This window comes from Taudactylus pleione, unplaced genomic scaffold (genome assembly GCF_031769625.1).
Source record: "Taudactylus pleione unplaced genomic scaffold, aTauple2 ptg000609l, whole genome shotgun sequence".
NCBI lineage: Eukaryota > Metazoa > Chordata > Amphibia > Anura > Myobatrachidae > Taudactylus > Taudactylus pleione.
In genome coordinates this window covers 4,728,024-4,748,305 of record NW_028285011.1, presented here as the reverse complement: position 1 = coordinate 4,748,305, position 20,282 = coordinate 4,728,024, and the positions used below count along the sequence as shown (strand labels likewise).

Sequence of the window (20,282 nt, the reverse complement as noted above, 5' to 3'; positions counted from 1 at the left end):
TGGTGATTCTTTAGATGCCACCATCGGTGCACCATGGACACTTGCACCACCCTTATGGCAGGAGTTTCTCTGTCTGACTATGGCTTCTGTGGCTGTGCGTCTAGGACAGTGTTGGCTAACCTTGACACTCCAGCTGTTGTGGAACTATATATCCCAGCATGCCCTGCCACAGTTTTAGCATGCCCTAATAGCAAAACTGTAGCAGTGCATGCTGGGTTATGTAGTTCCATAACAGCTGGAGTGTCAAGGTTAGCCAACACTGGTCTAGGAACACAGCCGCCTACACTGATACACCCGAGACACTCCCATCACACGCCCATGAGACAGACTTTTTCTACGTTCACTTCTAGCCAACTCTCAAGGTGCGTACACACTTGACGATTTTACTGAGCGATTGCATGATTACGACATTGTAATCGTACAATCGCTCAGTAATCATGCACAAATTGTGCACTATAATGTCGGAAACGACCAGCGATGCGCGCTCCCGTTGGTCGTTCCCGACATTGCCATCGCCTAGACATGCAGGCCAATCTGCCAATAACAACAGATTGGCCATGGTCAGGAATGATGGAGGGTGCCTACACCGAACGACTGATCATTCAGTGTAGGCACTACAGGGGATCAGGAATAACTGTGCCTACACTCTGACCCAACAGCATCTTTGTGCCTACACTCTGACCCAGCAGCATCTTTGTGCCTACACTCTGACCCAACAGCATCTTTGTGCCTACACTCTGTGTAACGCATACACTATAGACGTTACGTGAAAGGTTTGTGCATGCGCAGTTGCATATACAGTCAGGTGCATAAATATTGGGACATTGACAGAATTTTCATATTTTGGCCTCTATTCACCACCACAATGGCTTTGAAATGAAACAAACAAGATGTGATTTAACTGCAGACTTTCAGATTTAATTTGAGGGTAATTACATACAAATCAGGTGAACGGTGTAGAAATTACAACGGTTTCTATATGTGCCTCCCACTTTTTAAGGGGCCAAAAGTAATGGGACAAACTAAACAATCCTAAATCTAACTTTCACTTTTTAATACTTTGTTGCAAATCCTTTGCAGGCAATTACAGCCTGAAGTCTGGAACGCATAGACATCACCAGACGCTGGGTTTCATCCCTGGTGATGCTCTGCCAGACCTCTACTGCAAATGTCTTCAGATCATCAAGTGAAATGCATGCTCAATCGGATTCAGGTCAGGGGATTGACATGGCCATTGCATAAAATTCCACTTTTTAGCCTTAAAAAACTCTTCGGTTGCTTTTGCAGTATGCTTCGGGTCTTTGTCCATCTGCACTGTGAAGCGCCGTCCAATGAGTTCTGAAGCATTTGACTGAATATGAGCATATAATATTGCCCGAAACACTTCAGAATTCATTCTGCTGCTTTTGTCAGCAGTCACATCATCAATAAATACAAGGGAACTACTTCCATTGGCAGCCATACATGCCCACGCCATGACACTACCACCACCATGCTTCACTGATGAGGTGGTATGTTTTGGATCATGAGCAGCTCCCTTCCTTCTCCATACTCTTCTCTTCCCATCACTCTGGTGCAAGTTGATCTTTGTCTCATCTGTCCATAGGATGTTGTTCCAGAACTGTAATGGCTTTTTTAGATGTTGTTTGGCAAGCTCTAATCTGGTCTTCTTGTTTTTGAGGCTCGCCATTGGTTTACATCTTGTAGTGAACCCTCTATATTCACTCTTGTGAAGTCTTCTCTTGATTGTTGACTTTGACACATATACACCTACCTCCTGGAGAGTGTTCTTGATTTGGCCAACTGTTGTGAAGGGGTTTTTCTTCACCAGGGAAATAATTCTTCTGTCATCCACCACAGTTGTTTTCCGTGGTCTTCCGGGTCTTTTGGTGTTGCTGAGCTCTCCGGTTCGTTCTTTCTTTTTAAGAATGTTCCAAACAGTTGACTTGGCCACACCTAATGTTTTTGCTATCTCTCTGATGGGTTTGTTTAGATTTTTCAGCCTAATGATGGCTTGCTTCACTGATAGTGACAGCTCTTTGGATCTCATATTGAGAGTTGACAGCAACTGATTCCAAATGCAAATGTCACACATAGAATCAACTCCAGACCTTTTACCTGCTTAATTGATAATGAAATAGCGAGGGAATAGCCCACACCTGTCCATGAAATAGCTTTTGAGTTGATAGTCCCATTACTTTTAGCCCCTTAAAAAGTGGGAGGCACATATAGAAACCGTTGTAATTCCTACACCGTTCACCTGATTTGGATGTAATTGCCCTCAAATTAAATCTGAAAGTCTGCAGTTAAATCACATCTTGTTTGTTTCATTTCAAAGCCATTGTGGTGGTGAATAGAGGCCAAAATATGAAAATTCTGTCAATGTCCCAATATTTATGCACCTGACTGTAATTGCACAACTCTGTGAATAGCAAACAGCCAGTATCTCACCACCCTAGATTTTACAAAAGTGTATTGGCAGATACCTTTAACTGAGGCTGCTAAGGCCAAAACAGCCTTCTCTACCCCAGGAGGCTTGTTTCAGTAGAAATATCAGAAAAAGTGCTGCGCTTGTCTTGTGTACTATAGTATAAGATATGCAGTGATTGGTGGCAACCAGGCAGTTTAAATATGATGATCTAATTACCTGATAACTGATACAGAGTCAAGAATGATAATAAATTTTACTTGTAAATAAAAATTATGAATACACATAAAAACATGAAATATATTGAGACACATTAATAAAATCGTTACATATAAACTTGTGCCAGTTATGACACTAAATATAGGTGCAATCAATAAAGGTTAGCAACTTCTTTCTATTGGTGGCTGATGTTATGCTCTCTGGCACTTATTCCAAAATGAGGAAAATTATATATGCATATGTTTCCAGAGGACATATGGTGTCCTTATCATGCGAGTTAAGAGTATTCCGTCCAGGCTCAATTCTTAATCCAATCGAATGAATCTAGTCCACATGTGAAGGTAAATAAATATTACTCAAATATTAGGTGCAATATTCGATGTATTCAAAGTCAAATTGATAAATACTTTAAAGATGAAACTGAGCGGCGTCCCGCTTGCAAGACAAATAATTTTATGTAGGAAATGATATAGTTGGTGCACATGCAGCAGTAAAGGTGGGTGAAGGGGACAGACAGCACACTTATGCTGAGGACTGATGGTGTGGGTCTCTTCCGGGGCTCCGGACTTGGCTCAATCTCCCAGTGCCAAATCACTTAGGTCCGCCTCATTACAGACATCCCCCGGTGTTCGGCACTTTCAGACTGATGCCGGCATCTAAGTGGGGGTAAGCCGGGTTGGGCTTGTGATGGCCGGCCTCCGGGTACCCTGCCACTACAGAGACTCACCTGTGTGTTGCTCACGCCGACTGCTCCTACGTGCTGGTGCCCAAACTCCCTGCTGTCCATCCGGCTGCTTCCTTTTCTCCTCTCCTACTGCCGAGTGCTCGCTGGACCACGTGATCAATGCGGTGCTGGAGCTCCCGTCCGAATGGTTGTGTCTTGCTTCTTTTCTTTCTCTTTGGTGTGGAAAGTTTGTATGTCTATCTCCCAATGCGTTTCAACCAGATGTTGGTCTACCTCTGGGGAATGCTGTTGTTGTTTCAGTATAAAATGCTGCCGTTTGGTTTGCATGGGGCTCCGGCAACCTTCCAGAGGGCTATGAACAGGTTGCTGCGACCTCACAAGGAATATGCAGCTGCATATCTAGATGACATAGTCATCTTTAGCCCTGACTGGGAGTCACACCTTCCAAGAATAGAAGCAGTGTTGCAATCTTTACGGGCACATGGGTTTACTGCTAATCCCGAGAAGTGTGCCATTGGAATGGTGGAGGCAAAATATTTGGAATATATTGTAGGCAGAGGGCAGGAAAAACCTCAGCCCAGTAAGGTGGAGGCAGTCCTCATATGGCCTAAACCCGAATGTAAATCCCAGCTCAGAACATTCCTTAGCCTAGTGGGTTACTACCGCAGATTAATTCATGATTTTGCCACTAGGGCAGCACCATTAACTGAGTGTCTTAAAAAACAGTCCCCAGACAAGATAGTATGGTCTAGAGCAGCAGAAGCTGCATGGCAGCATTTAAGGCGAACCTTGTGTGCAGAACCTGTTCTGCAGGCTCCTAACTTTAAAAAGCAGTTTAAATTGCAGACAGATGTCTCAGTTCTTTCCCAAGTGGTAGAAGGGGAAGAGAAACCCATCCTCTACCTTAGCCGGAAATTGATGCCCAGAGAGCACAAGTACTCAACTGTGGAGCAAGAGTGCTTGGTAATCACGTAGACTCGTCAAAATATAATTTTTTTCGGGAGGGAGTTTTTGTTGGTTACAGATCATGCCCCTTTACAATGGATGCACACGAACAAAGAAGTGAATGCTCTTGTAAACCGCTAGTTTTTGTTTTTGCAGCCATTTAAGTTTGAGGTGCAGCATCGTTTGGGGAAACAGCACCCCAGTGTTGATGCCCTTTCCAGAAGGTTTGTTGGGCCTGATCCTCCAAGCAACCCTGTGGCGAAGCTAGAGGAAGAGAAGGAGGAGGACGAGCTTTAGATAGCTCGCCTGAAGTTTCTCAGCTTGACCAGGGTGGTTGAAGCTAAGGGGGGCTGAGTGTGACAGGGTCAGCATAATTCCACATTAAGTAAATGTGGAATATCCATATCTCCCAGGTTTGGCAGAGCAAAGGCATTAGGAATGTGAAATGTCCAGTTCAGGTGTTGCCTCAATCAGAGTCTGGAAAGGCAGCTGATTACAGACACCTGTGTAAGGCTGGTTTAAGAACTGCAGTGACACTGGGGAAACTGAGCCTGATGGTGAGATAGTCGCCCAGCTTATAGGCCCGGGGCTGTCTAGTGTTAGGGATCCTGGACCTGCGAGTCCACTGAAGAAAATATTGCTGTTTGGAAGACTGTGTAACATCTTGCCTGTGAAACTGCCATATCCTGTATACCTGCCTGTGGTGAGCAATAAAGCTACTGATGGATTTTACCTGGTCTATGTGATTCTTGTCACAATATATATATATATATATATATATATATATAAACAAAAATTGGATATCCCTTATTACAACTGTATAGTTTCTTCTACATTTTACACATCTGCATGAAGGTTCTGTGGTAGAAGCCATATTCCACAAAGATTTACAATAGTCATGTGTGCAGCATCCTATGCATTGGCGAAGTTGTGCATGCAGCTGTTTGGTTCATGTAAAAGAGGCCTATTTGTATTGCGCTTGTATAGGCATATGTCTACATCCATATGTAGTGCCTCTTTACAATAAGAATGGGAAAGCAGGGGAGGGAAGGGGCAAGCTATCATAGGCTAAGTACAGTAATGTATGCCAGCAAGTAGCCGTCTGGTCTGTTATACCCCTTTCAGATATACAACCCGGGAAATTTCCTGCTCAGACCCGGGAATTTCTCCTGTGCAAATTCCCGGGTATTTGGTCGAGACGCCCCTTTCACACTACAGTGTCTACCCGGGAAATTCCCAGGTAGACCCCTTTCAGACAAGAGCAGGGTTTTTCTGCTTACCTGCCTCTTCTCTGCCGTCTGCTCCTCCTAGCCTATCCCCTCTCTGGCTGCTGCTGATGATGTCATCATTCAACAGCCAAAAGCCGGCCAATCGTAATGCATTTTTTTTTTTTATTATAATTTTTTTAACATTTATTTTAACTCCCTGGTGGTCCAGCGGGAGTGCGGGCGGCCCGCTGTGGCACAGCCACCGGTGCTGGGGGTGGTGAGCAGCAGCGCTGAGTGTCCTATAGGACGCTCTGCGCTGTCAGCTCAAACCAGCAGTGCTGAGCGTCCTATAGGACGCTCTGCGCTGTCAGCTCAAAGCAGCAGCGCTGAGCGTCCTATAGGACGCTCTGCGCTGTCAGCTCATAGCAGCAGCGCTGAGCGTCCTATAGGACGCTCTGCTCTGTCAGCTCAAAGCAGCAGTGCTGAGCGTCCTATAGGACGCTCTGCTCTGTCAGCTCAAAGCAGCAGTGCTGAGCGTCCTATAGGACGTTCTGCGCTGTCAGCTACATGCAAAAGCTGCTTGGTGCTGCCCGGGAGTAGTAAATTCCCGGGTAGCACCATTCAGACAGAAGCAGGGTAATTTCCCGGGACTTAAGTCCCGGGAAAAACCCTGGTCGATTGCAGGGGCGGCTACCCGGGAACGTGTTCACGGGTAGGTACCTGTCACACAGACATGAGACCCGGGAATTTTGGCCGAGGCAGGCCAAAATCCCGGGAATCTCAGTCTGTCTGAAAGGGGTATAAGTGTCTTAGGCCACTGACAATTCACTCATTGTAGATTTACCTCAAAACCACATATGATTTTGTGGCCATAGTTAAAAAAAATTAAATTGTTGGTCCTATCATTCGTATGCGAGAAAAAAATATATCTGCTGCTCTATTTAAGATTTTCTATTCAAATCAAATACAACAGCAAGTGTGTTATCACTAACAAACCTTTATTGTGCTTATGGCTGGCTGGGTGTTAGTGTATCTGATTGTAAATATGCCGGACGTAACCCTGGAGCATATATTAAGGTGCCTACGTATCAGCATGTGGCTTTTTAGAGCTGGTAATTTGAAGGCACATGTAGCCAAATCAGCCCCAATGTGTTCTCTATGGTTTTTGTTCCATGAAGCAAATTGTAAAGTGATTTGTTTAAAAAGGTGTGAAATAGAGACATATCGGTTTTAGTTTCTATTCGATATATACCTAATTTCCGCTATTTATAAAGCACTGAAAGTTTTCCTTTTTAAGATGAGTTCTGCATAAATAGAAACTTAGACTTTCCCAGTAGTATTTACTGTAGCAATAAACAGCAAAAACAACTAAAAGGCCTATTCATTAATCTGTGTTGATGAGCCACTTACCACGGCTACAGAACATCAGTTATTGGCACAATGTACTAAGAAGATGTTGGTTGGTTGGTTGGGTAGCTGTGTGATACTCAGCTCCATGCTCAGCATTGGTATGAGTAGAGTTACTGCTTTGTCGGCCAGTCTGGATGCTTATGCAAGTGCATGAACCGGCTTTTGCACAGTAGACTGGAAGCCCAGGTTTAGGCTTTCAGTCCCACATTAGAATAAAATATTTCACCGCTCTATGATATAAATAAAAGCAGCTCAATAAAAACTGAAGAGACTTGAACTGTACAAGTGCAAACTGCAGATGCCAACCACACATTTTTCACTCATAAATCAGGCGCCTACTGAATATTGTACCGTGAACAGCCGATTTTACATTCTCTAGTAGACATATATTTCAAGAATGAATACATTGCGCAATAGACACTTCACCCACACCTAAGTAGTTTGATAAAATATTGGGATAATAATTTGAGCAAAATTGATTGGATCATTTAAAATGTGGTCACATGATAACAGTGTAAATCAAATATATTTTTTAAAAGTATACTAATTACATGTAATATTATTTACTTTGAATGTACCTATTTGCTCTCTGGAGCCTGTCTTGGTTTTCTACAACAGACTGTGTGTTGCTGTTCCTACTAGACACCTCTTTCATCTCCGGCCCTCTGAAACGCTCCAGAAATGAGTCTGGACGCTGATCTTCCCGGGTCACCTGCCTCATTGCCCAGGTCCGCAGTGTGAGGAGAAATCTTGACAACCTAAGAACAGCACAGGTACAGTACACACAGTTTTACAGCTTTTCTCATCACTAATAGACCACATTTTCTAAAAAAAAAAATCATTCTAATAGGTTTTAATTTGAATGTAAATTACTGTTGTGTAAAGTTTCAGTTAAAGACATTCACTGTTCACTGAAAGGAAAACTAACTAAAATATAACATTTCCATAGCAGTAATGTACACTGTTCAGCATTACAGTGGTTGCAGCCTATTATCTGATTGGCTAGAACTCCAGTTTACATTCAGTGAAAGATCATTTTTTGTGACTGAGTACAACTCTATTTGCTCAATCCTATTAGGTGCGAGCGAGTAGGGTATTCAGAGCCATTCTCACGGCGAACTCGCACTGCGCAATCCATTTGTAATCCAATTCCAAAAACTCTTTAATTTTTCAGAGGAATATTGTGTTTTTTTGTGTACTTCCGTCTGAGCAGGTGAGAAGGTAGTGAAAATCTTTTATTTTAAGGTAAAAATGTCGGTAAACAGTGCAGAACCTCTGCTACACCCCTCCCAATAAATAATCACATACTTAGAAGGATTTAAATGGCAAAATGTGGCCAATAAAGACATGTCAGTTTTCAGGTGAATTTATATAAAAAGCTCAATAATGGTTTACATAATGTGGGACAGGTACGTGGAGGTGTAAATGATGTGGGACAGGCATGTGGAGGTGTAAATAATGGGGGACAGGTATGTGGAGGTGTAAATGATGTGGGGCAGGTATAAGGAGATGTAAATGATGTTGGACAGGTATGTGGAGGTGTAAATGATGTGGGACAGGTATAAGGAGATGTAAATGATGTGGGACAGGTATGTGGAGGTGTAAATGATGTGGAACAGGTATGTGGAGGTGTAAATGATGTGGGGCAGGTATGTGGAGGTGTAAATGATGTAGGACAGGTATGTGGAGGTGTAAATGATGTGGGACAGGTATGTGGAGGTGGAAATGATGTGGGACTGGTATGTTGAGGTGTAAATGATGTGGGACAGGTATAAGGAGGTGTAAATGATGTGGGAAAGGTACGTGGAGGTATAAAAGCTGTGGGATAGGTACGTGGAGGTGTAAATAATGTTGGACAGGTAAGTGGAGGTGTAAATTATGTGATACATTGATGTGGAGGTGTATATGATGTGGGACAGGTACATTTATGTGGAGGTGTAAATGATGTGGGGCAGATACGTGAAGGCTTAAAAGCTGTGGGATAGGTATGTGGAGGTGTAAATAATGTTGGACAGGTTAGTGGAGGTGTAAATTATGTGATACATTAATGTGGAGGTGTATATGATGTGGGACAGGTACATTTATGTGGAGGTGTAAATGATATGGGACAGGTATGTGGAGGTGTAAATGATGTGGGACAGGTATGTGGAGGTGTAAATGATGTGGGACAGGTATGTGGAGGTGTAAATGATGTGGGACAGGTAGGTGGAGGTGAAAATGATGTGGGACAGGTAGGTGGAGGTGTAAATGATGTGGGACAGGTACGTGGAGTTGTAAATGATATGGGACAGGTACATGAAGTTGTAAATGATGTGGGACAGGTACTTGGAGTTGTAAATGATGTGGGACAGGTAAATGGAGGTGTAAATGATGTGGACCGGGCATGTGGTGGTGTACATGAGGTGGGACAGGTAAGTGGAGGTGTAAATAATGTAGGATATGTACGTGTAGTGGTGGAACTCCCGGTGGCAGTGAAGTCACTGGCCTCCATCAGCCAGTTGTCCCGGGGGCACCAGGCAGCAGGGGCACACAGATAAATTAATCTATAACCGAAGCCAGCGGTTATAGATGGATCTGTTTATGGGGTACATACCTTCCGTAGATCCGCTGTCTTCGATCTTCAGGCACCAACAACAGCGGCTAGTGGCAGTGCAATAAAGTTGTTTTTTTTTGTTTATTATGAGTTGCAATAAACGAAAAAAAGAACATTATTGAACCAACCGCCGGCGGTGCCTTCAGATATGCATCACGGAAATCAAAGGAGCCGTGACATGTAGAGGAGAAGAAAGATGCAGAAAAGGCAATATACTGCGTTTAAATACCCCAGTCAGGACATTAATTCAAACACACGTAAAAAATTAATAGGTTTTATTACCCACACTTATGGTCAGAAAAAGTACATCAATTTACATAGACATAAATACCAATAAATACACTACCTAAAGGAATATATATATATATATATATATATATATCATACTGATAACAATATGGATAGTATTATAAAAAATATTCACCTATTACCAGCGCCAAGCCGTCTTTTGATCAATTAATTTGGGGACCCACACGGCTACAGAGACTGACTGCATATGGGAGTGTTATCCCACTGAGGTACGGGACTCCCTTCAAGTGTGGGTATTACATTCTACCAACGCCACCTGAGGCTGCTGATGAGAGGTGGCGGTAAGTACTAAAACTCTCAATAATACACCAGACCTACATTTACAGCTGGGGTGCTGGGAATTAGATGTCCTAATGTTGAAATCAAATTGACAATGATTATATGAATGCTTTGAGGTGGACTGCCGTATACTTGTCATACCACTTGCGGCAAGTGAGGATTTTATTTTGTATACAAAGTGCAATAATTCCATTGGATACATGAGACTCATTTTTTTCTTATGCATAATATGTATTGCATCTGATGCATCAGTCCACAATTGAGCAAATAAGCTTAATTAAATTGTGATTTAATGCTCTATTTATTAACATTATTTTTACTAAAATAAAGTGAAAAAGGGTGTTTTCACACCCTTTTCACATTATTTTAGTTTCACCTGTAGTTATTACAGGGCAATTGGAGTAGAATTAGTAAAATTCTACGCCAACCCCTAGTATCACTTATTTTTAGTAAAGCAGATCGCATTTCCCATAATTGTAATGGGAAATGTAATCCGACCAGAGTTACTAAAAATAAATTGTAAAAAAATACCGGGGGAAGCCCTGTGATAATAACGCCACCTGGAGGTGGCGTTATCCAGGGTCTCCCCCAGTTACCGGGCTCCCACTCTGCTCTAACGGAGAGAGCAGAGGCGGGAGCCGGTCCCAGTAATCAGCTATGTGGTCTAAACAGACCGCAAGCTGATTGCTGTAAAAAAAAGAAAAAAAATGTAAACATTTTTTTTTACTTACCTGAATCCAGGGACCGGTGATCGGGCCTCCGGTGATGGCTCCTCTCCGGTCAGCTGGTCTCCCATAGTGCACTGCGGCCCAGTCATCAGGTGATCGGGTCCCAGTGCAGTATGGGAGATCACCTGATTGGGAAGCCCAGAGAAGATCACCGGAGGCCAAGAGGATGCAGGTAAGTGTAATGAAGGGAGGGGGGGGGTCGCGGGGGGCCGCGATCCCAGGGGGCGGGGCTTAGCATCGGTGGGGGTAACAGCGACGGTGGGTCGGCGCATGCGCGGGCTCTTAGTCGCAGTATTTTTTCCGAAAATACCGCGACTAGAGTGCGGATGGGATCCGCAGTGACAGAGCTTTATCACAAGTAAATCCCTGTGATATTGCCTGAATTCGCAATGCGAATTCACTCGGTAATATCACACTACAATCCGCATTCAATATGCGGATTGTAGTAAATAGAGCCCTTAGTGTTTTACTCCAGAGACCCCTGACTGGGGATGTTTTCCTGTTTGGGAAAGTAATATATGGTTCCTATACATAGAGTCTGATCAACTCTCTGTATTTTTATAATACTATCTATATTGTTATCAGTATGATATATATTCCTTTAGGTAGTGTATTTATTGGTATTTATGTCTATGTAAATTTATGTACTTATTTTAACCATAAGTGCGGGTAATTAACCTATTCATTTTTTACGTGTGTTTGCATCAATGTCCTGACTGGGGTATTTAGGCGCAGTATATTGCTTTTTCTGTACTGTTCTCAAGAGGTAGCAAAACCCTCTTTTTTACTGCTGCATAAATACTTGTTTCCCTGATCTGGGTAAGCGCTGTTTTTTCTTATTATTTGAGAAGAACGATGCACCCAACCCAGGAGAAGGTAAGTAGAGCCGGAGGGATGCGTGGGCTGGCTGTAGAGAAAGTGAGGGCTGCCTGGAGACACAATGGGGGCTAGCTGGAGACACAGAGAGGGGTACTGGCAAGAGAGACAGTGTTGGCTGGCTGGAGAGACATACAGAGGGAGGTAGGCAGGTGAGACAGAGAGGTGGCTGGCAATGGGGGATGACTGGAGATACACAGAGGGGCTGGCTGGAGAGACAGAGGGGGGCTGGTTGGAGAGACAGAGGGCTGGCTGAAGAGACAGAGGGGGTTGTCTAAAGAGACAGAGTGGGGTGGCTGGAATGAAACTGGGGCATGGTTCGAGAGACACCAGGGGCTGGTTGGAGCTAGAGACACAAGGCAGGGGGGGGGGGGGGTCTGGAGCAATCCAGAGCCTACGGGGAGGGGGATTGGGCACCACCATCTATTTTGCCTCCGGGCGCCTGGCATGAACTTACGGCACTGGGTATGTGGAGGTGTAAATTATTTAGGACAGTTATGTGGAGGTGTAAATAATGTTGGAAAGGTAAGTGGAGGTGTAAATGAGGTGGGACAGGTACCTGGAGGTGTAAATGATGTGAGACAAGTATGTGGAGGTGTAATTGATGTGGGACAGGTATCAGGAAGTGTAAATGATGTGGGACAGGTATGTGGAGGTGTAAATAATGTTGGACAGGTAAGTGGAGGTGTAAATAATGTTGGACAGGTAAGTGGAGGTGTAAATGATATGGGACAGGTACGTGGAAGTGTAATTGATGTGGGACAGGTATCAGGAAGTGTAAATGATGTGGGCGAGGTATGAGGAGGTGTAAGTCATGCGGTACAGGTATGGTGAGGTATTGGTTTTTGAACTTGCAGATGAGAGGTAAAAGTGTTGATTCCAATTTTTACAAACTTGTATAAAACATTGAAAAATTAATTTACAGACATTTTTCTGTACCCCAAAATACTGGAAAGACTTTAATTTGCTGGGAAACACTTGCTTCCTAGAATTTTTCAACCATTACTTAAAAGTGCAAAAATCAGCCATTTGATACCTTTTAAAAACCTCCAGTACTTTCCTTATGGGCACTAACAGCTGTCTATATGGGCTTGCTATCTCAGTTGTCCCCTTTTTTGGGGTCCAGGGTGGTCTCCACACTTGCATTTCTCCGATGTTGCACATGTATTCTTGCACATGCATTTGTACAAAAGTTGCGCACCCTCGCCGTGAGTCCCACAAATTGTCATTTCTAATTGGATCTCGCATTTCTCGGGGGCGAGCATTCGTGCGATGTCTGTGAGTTTCATAAAGCGAACTCGCATTTGCAAACTTGTACCTAATAGCATTGACCCCTTTATGTTGGGATTTAGGCTTTGCTCATTGTCAAGCAGCAAATACAGTTACTTCTACAGGCTACAGGAATGGACTGAACAAGGTTAAACAAAAACAAATAATTTGTTTAATCTGTTTTACTTCCAGTGTCCCTTCTAGTTCAAAGTTTCTCCTCTCTTATCCTATTCAACATGTTAGGAAGGAGCAAAACAGTAATAAACAAAATTATGTTTTATTTCCAGATCATTTATATTTAACATATGAAAAAATACTATATTTATTATAGCACCAATTAATATTGTTTTCATTTATCCACAAAGGCATACAAACATTTTAAATCGGAGTAGATCAAATTTCACAATTTTAAATCCAATTAGATTTCTGGAAGTACACTTGGGACTGATGGGATTGCTTTGAGCTTCAGGTTACATATCTTCTACACACAGAATAATAAACAATATTAACGACTATAGCCCAGCATACAGGAGGAAGCAGGAGAAGTCATGCTATGCAGTTAGTCATATATACATATACGAACATACAGTACTGAGAGTAAAGCTCAGCATACAGAACAAGTTGTCAGAAAATTAAGTTGCTGAGGATTCAACCATTGACATCTCTGGGATTAAAGATGTGACACTTCAGTGTTTTTAGTCAAATGGTAACAGCAGCTTCAATAACATTCTAGTGACACCATTGTGGGCACAATGAATGCCTTTTGTATTGGTCATCTGCTATAGGAGCTAATATAATGGGTTACATTGCAGATGACAATGTAATAAGATTGAGTAATACAGAAGCAAATTATACTGAATGGCCTTTTTTGTTATATATATTTAGCAAATAGTCAGTAACTGCCCTCCATTTACCTTCAGAACAAACCGTTTAAAGTGCTGCCATAGTACGCGAATCTGCGCATCAGTAAAACTTTGAGGTATAGACGTTGGCAGACCAGGGACTAACATCACTCTTAGGGGTAAATTTAGTAAGATGGGAGTTCTATTTAAGAAGTGATGTTGCCCATAGCAACCAATCAGATTCTACTTCTCATTTATCTAGCACCTTCTAGAAGATAATACATGGAATCTGATTGGTTGCTATGGGCAACATCACTTCTTAATAGAACTCGCATCTTAGTAAATTTACCCCTCGTAGCTCAAGTTAAAAGAACATTTGGGCTGTCATACTCAAGTACTCGCTCCTGGGGTAGTTTCCTGTACACGTCCCAGCTCTACTGTGCATAGGAAGCCTGCCGTGACAGAGCATAGTGCACAGTATAAAGTGTTCTCTCTTGGGTGAATACGTTCTGGAGGAACGTGTTCACCTCAGAGGAACTATATAGTGTAAATAGCACAATGTAGCCAGTCAAAGAATAATGGCAGACAATCTGTTGACCGCTACATTCATTGTTGTGTTCTAATAATGTAAATTTTATCATTTGAAAATTAGCAACACTGGGCTAAATGTGCCCACATGGCTTAGGGTGCCCAGCAGCCCAGCAAGCATCCCCCTGCATCCTCTGTAGCAAGGCCGGCCAAGACTTGCTGGTGCAACTGGGAACACTGGTCTCTGAAGCAATCAGAGACTAAAGACACCTCTGAGGCCAGGGTCCCCAGTGATGCAGTGTGCGGGTGACGTCATGACGTCACACTCGTCACCCGCAATGAGAGGAGCCTGCACCTGCTGCTGGATCTAGTTATATGCAGTCAGCGGCAGTGTCTACGCGGGAGAGTTGACGGCGTGGACTGGAGTGTTGTCCAGTGGCCAGCATGAGAGGTAATACTACACAGGGGAGGGGGGCCACAGCATAAGGGGCATTACTGAGGGCACAGCGTAAGGGGCATTACTGGGGGCAGAGCCATAACTAGACTTTTTGGTGCCCTGTGCTAGAAAGAGCATTGGCGCCCCCTCCCCCCCCCCCCTATTTTTCAAATAGGGACATAAGACCCGAAAAAGGGCCATGGCCTCATGGGGAAGGGCCAGGAAAGAGATAAGAGAGACCAGAAGATGCTGGGGATAAAATAAAAGGAAGCTACAAGTGAGAATGATAATAAACAGAAGATTGACAGGCCGGAACAGAGCCCCCTGCCCTGTGGTGCCCTGTGCCTTGGCACAGGTCGCAGCACCCTAGTTACGGCCCTGACTGGGGGCACAACATAAGGGGCACTACTAGGGGTACTACTGGGGGCACTGCATAATGGGCACTACTGCATAAGGGGCTTTAATAAAAGGGGGCATTGCATAAGGGGAGCTAATACAGGGGGCATTGCATAATGGGCACAACTACAGGGGGTATTGCATAATGGGCACAACTACAGGGGGCGTTGTTTAATGGGCACTGCATAAGAGGCACAACTACAGGGGGTATTGAATAATGAGCACAACTACAGGAGCACGGTATAGGTATACCTATGGGGGCCCAGAGGAAGTTTTGCTATGGGGCCCCCATACCTCTGGTTACGCCCCTGCTCTTTTCCCTCTGACTTCTCTTAGTTATGTTCTCTTCCATCACTATTACCTGGCCAGTCCTCCCCGTCCTGTGAAAGAGCTCCTGCGGGACTCGGTAAGGCCTCTTGGATCTAAAGCAATGACATGCTGAAGCTCTGATGATGTGTCCTCACACAGTGAATGGGCCCTGGAATAGCAAAAGTTAAAATCACTGTAAATTGAGTATATGGCAATTAGTCACAAAGCAAAAAACTCTCAGAACATATTTTCCAAGGATTATATAAATTACTTATTACAACAGACAGATAAGAAGCAAAGAGGATAATAGAGTAAAAGGGAGATATCATGTTGCAGAATAGAAGGCAAATTTGTGATAACATAACAACTAAAATAGGTGAGAGCTCAAGATAAATGAGAGAAATGGGATTCTAGACAATTTAGTCTACAACAGTACAAAAACTCAGGGCCTGATTCAGACCCGCTCGCGAGCGCTGAACGCTCGCAAGCGGGTCAATGTTGACCCAGTGCGCATGCGCACGACGGAGGCGGCTCCGTCGTGCACATGCGAGAGACCCGGATAGCGATGGGCAAGCCGTCGCTCCGGGTCTCGCTACAAAGGGGGCGTGCTGGCGATGTTGAGTGACAGCACTCCCCTTTGGTGGGCGGGCCAGGGGCGTGGCTTCCCAGACGGAGGCGTTCCCATGGGAACGCCTACCGTCTAGGGCCGGCCCCACTGACATCACAAGTGATGTCAGTGAGTGGACTTCTTGCTCTGTAAGAGCAAGAAGTCCACTGGGACTTGCGGCAACGAGACCCTACCACAAGGGTCTCGTCGCAAGTTCGATGGTCGCGATGGTCTTGACCATCGTGACCATCATCCTGGCCGCTCGCACTAGCTGTGGGTGGTCACCCACAGCTATGCGAGCGGCCAGGAGGCGGCTCTAAAAATACAATAGGCTCTGAAAGAGTGTCCGGCTCTGAATCCACCCCTCAGGCCTTCATTCAGAGGCGGCCGTATGGTCTACGGCCGCCTCGATGTTTGTCAAGTGCGCATGCGCACGAGGGAGCCGGCTCCTTCGTGCGCATGCGTGAGACCCGCTACGACCGACAGCGCCGGTCGTAGCGGGTCTCTTTCCAAAGGGGGCGAGCTGTCAATGTTGATTGACAGCTCGCCCCGTTTGGAAGGCGGGCCGGGGGGTGGCAGCCCAAATGGGAACGCCTACCATTTGGGGGAGGCCCCACTGACATCACTAGTGATGTCAGTGGAGAGCTTCCGGCTCTGACAGAGCCAGAAGCTCTCCGGGGCTTACGACAAGTGAGACCCTACCCTAGGGTCTCATCGTAAGCCCCGATGGTCGCGATGGTCAATGACCATCGCGACCATCACCCTAGCGGTCGTTAGAGCTGTGAGTGTAAACCCACAGCCTAACGACCGAAACAGAGGCGGGCGGTCAGGATGCAAGCGGCCGCCCAGTTTCTGAGCGACCGCTTGCATCCTCCGACCGCCTCTGAATGAGGCCCTCAGTGTGCAAAATATGATAAATCTAGACTAAAAGTCTCACATAAGCCATAGTAAGTGCTACGTAATTAATGTACAGAATATTGCAATAACACACATACACACACACCAAGACAGATAAAGTATTTTGTATTAGTGAGTGTAATAATATACAATATGTCATATATAATTATACCCCTCATGCTCTCTTTCCCTTCCCTTCAAGTCGAGAGACAGGGGGAGTGGGGGGAGACAGGGGAAGGGGGGAGAGAGAGAGAGAGAGTGTGTGAGAGTGTGTGAGTGTGTGTGAGAGAGAGAGAGAGGGAGAGAGGGAGAGAGGGAGAGAGGGAGAGAGGGAGAGAGGGAGAGAGGGAGAGAAAATAAATAAATACAAGCAGATGCTGTGAGTGAGGCAGGTGGAGAGATTAGAGAAAGAGAGACACATATTAGCTGATTGGATGGTACTTTGGACTTGATTCAGACCCGCTCGCTAGATGCGTACGGTCGCACCCAGCGTATGCAAATTCAGCAGAGGCAGGTGATCGCACGGTAAGGCATTAGCATGCCCACTATGTCTTGGCATGCGATCGCATTGTGTATGCAGATGCCCACCAGCCTGTCTTAAGACGCCCACTAATGCATGTCATGTTTAGGAAGTGTATGCAACCATCGATAACATCGAGTACCATAGGATGCGATCGCATCGCTTGTGGTTGACCATACCATGCTGCAAGCACTGCGAGTGCTTCACAGTGATAACCAGCCAAGTGACGTGTACTATGACACTCAATGTTAATTATGCACGCCTCTTTAATGGCGAGGAGACGCTCAGACACACCTGCGTTCATACCTCCACTCCCCCGTTTCCATCGTCCAACCCCTGTTACCACCCACAAACAGCTTGTGCTGTCACTCAGTCTAGTGGGCAGTCTATGCGCAGCGAGCGAATGTTTCCCGCTCGCCTGGACTTGGTCGCGCACTTCGATGCGTATGCATGCACACAATGCGGACCATCGGCAGCTACGAGCGAACGCATCCTAGCGAATGGGTCTGAATAGGGGCCCTTTATCTTATAGGGGTCTATTTACTAAGCAGTGTTAGGAGACAGAGTGAACAGTGATAACGTGCCAGCCAATCCGCTCCTAACTGCCATGTCACAGGCTGTATTTGAAAAATGACAGTTGGGAGCTGATTGGCCGGCACCTTATCACTTTTCACTCTGTCTCCTAACACTGCTTAGTAAATAGACCCTTTAATTTTCTCTCTCTTCAAGCTTTGATAAATACCCCCCTATACGATCTGAGTGAAAGTGAGATGCTGAGAAATAGGCAGCTGCTGTGAGAGAGACACTGTGTGAGAGACAGGCAAACACGGAGAGACAGAGGTAAGCCTAGAGAGACAGCTGTGAGAGACAGGCATAGCAATGACAATTAGACAGCTTAGAAAGGCAGACTGAGCAGTGATAGAGAAAGGCTGAGAGTAGAGAGAGAAAAACGTCTGAGAGACACAGGCTGGGCAATAAATTGAGGGCTGTGAGAGAGGCAGCTGTAATAGAGACATGCTGAGAGAGATGAGTTCAAAGCCACGAAAGACAGGCTGAGAGAGAGGTAGACCCTGTGGCATAAACAGGTTGAGAGCGAGACATGTTGAGATAGAGATATGAGCTGGGAGCTATGAGAGACTCTCCAGCTTAGCTCTGCTGAAGCTCTCCGGAGGAGGACCACACATAGCTACACCACAGGACGCTCCTCCCTGTCTACACCAGCAACAAGCTATTGCTGCTACGGCCAAGCAAAGTCTGGCTTTCACTTCTTCCACCCAGCACCACCTCCACCTTGGAAGATACTCAAAGCATGGGCGTCTTCCTTCTTAGTTAAGCAACAGCCTGCGCTGTAGGTGGCTCCTATGCAACTAGGCTTCAAGAAAAACAAGTTGAGACAGGCCAACAAGGAATTTGGCATCTGCATGGACTGGCCCTCATGTTTACTCTCAAAAGGGAGGGTGATATATTTCAGCAATACCCTGATCGGTATGTTTACTAATGTCTTAGGGATCTATGTACTAATAATCACGGTACTGCCGCAATTATTATGTATCCAACTCGCAGGGGTAATCGTCCCCTGCGAGTTATATTCTCAACACACAGATGTTAAAGACTTTTTTTGGGGAAAGCTGACACTGCGCATGCGCACAGTGTCAGCTTCCGGAGCTGCGAGAGAGAGAGATCGAAAGATCTCTCTCCTACCTCTAGAGCTCCCATAGGTGTACAATAGTTTACACCATCTGAAGATGGTTTAAACTAAAGGGGCTAAACTCTGAAAAGCTTTGTTTTTTGGAGTTTAATAAATAAGGGTCAGATCATAGTCATGATTGATAATAATGGGAACTGCAATCTGCAGCGATAATTAACACTTTGCCGGAGATTTCTGTGAAATCTTCTGCATTGTACTGTTGGTACATAGGAACAATACATAAAATTATTCAGAAACTGCAGTTTCTGCATAATTGTATGTAAAAAACAGATTTATACATAGGCTCCTTAGTCCCTGACAACCATAGATATGTTAATGACTGAGACGCTGCTCTCTAAATATATAAATATAGCAACACCTTAGTCACTGCCTAGTCTCTATGGTATGGCAGTCACTAGGATGAGCTCTGCATTGTAAAGTAGTCACTAGGATGCTCTCTGTATTGTATGATGATCACTATGATGCGCTCAATCTGTTTAGGCGAGGTCACTGGGATGCTGTCTGTAATGCATGGCAATCAAAATAGTCTATAACAATCTTGGAAAGTTCCCTGTATTTTATATAGATAGGAGGGCAGTTACAGATGGCTGGAGGTTTGGGTCACAGGTGGGGCAAGTGCCCCTGGTGACAGAAGGAGGAAAAAAAAAAAAAAAGAGGTTCTGTAATTGCAGCTGCCTCAGCTGCGATGCCAGAGAGCAGAAAGAGTGTAGTCAGCCAATAGTTATCCACTCCCATGGGCTGTGCTCTGCAGGAGTAGGCTGCACTGCTCCTGTTTGTCTGTGCATGTACTGTATTTATGGAAACCAATGGGGGTTGCGGCTGCCAGTGGGAATGGAGGGGATGCCATCAGGTATCAGAGATATCTGCTGTGGTCCCTAAGTCATACATTCGGGGGCTATTAAATATTTATAGTTAGGGATTAAGTCACAAAAATATTTATTGATAAATAGGGCCTTATGTCTCTGAGATTTGACGGGGGAGAAGTCCTGATCATTTCCGTTGTCAAAACTTAGAACTACAGTATGTTTATCTGACAAGTTATATTTACTAGATATTATGAATTGTTTTTGTACAATCTGACTTATTTCAA

General features: G+C 44.7%; 1 protein-coding gene and 1 long non-coding RNA gene across 3 annotated transcripts in view; one reads left to right on the top strand and one right to left on the bottom strand.

Annotated features, from left to right (window-relative positions):
* Positions 1-20,282, bottom strand: part of CNGA3 (cyclic nucleotide gated channel subunit alpha 3) — a 77,299-nt gene that overhangs the window by 27,769 nt on the left and 29,248 nt on the right. For both annotated transcript variants that reach the window (XM_088454097.1, XM_088454096.1), the window contains exons 3-4: positions 15,513-15,629; positions 7,474-7,653 (exon numbers count right to left, since the gene is read on the bottom strand). In XM_088454097.1, coding sequence (XP_088310223.1) covers positions 7,474-7,653; positions 15,513-15,629 — 297 coding nt within the window. The remainder of the gene's footprint in view (positions 1-7,473; positions 7,654-15,512; positions 15,630-20,282) is intronic.
* The window catches only part of LOC148480586 (uncharacterized), a 174,472-nt gene continuing 159,076 nt past the window's right edge, over positions 4,887-20,282 (top strand). Inside the window, exons 1-2 of the long non-coding RNA XR_015871959.1 lie at positions 4,887-4,980; positions 7,538-7,668. This is a non-coding gene — a long non-coding RNA (uncharacterized LOC148480586). The remainder of the gene's footprint in view (positions 4,981-7,537; positions 7,669-20,282) is intronic.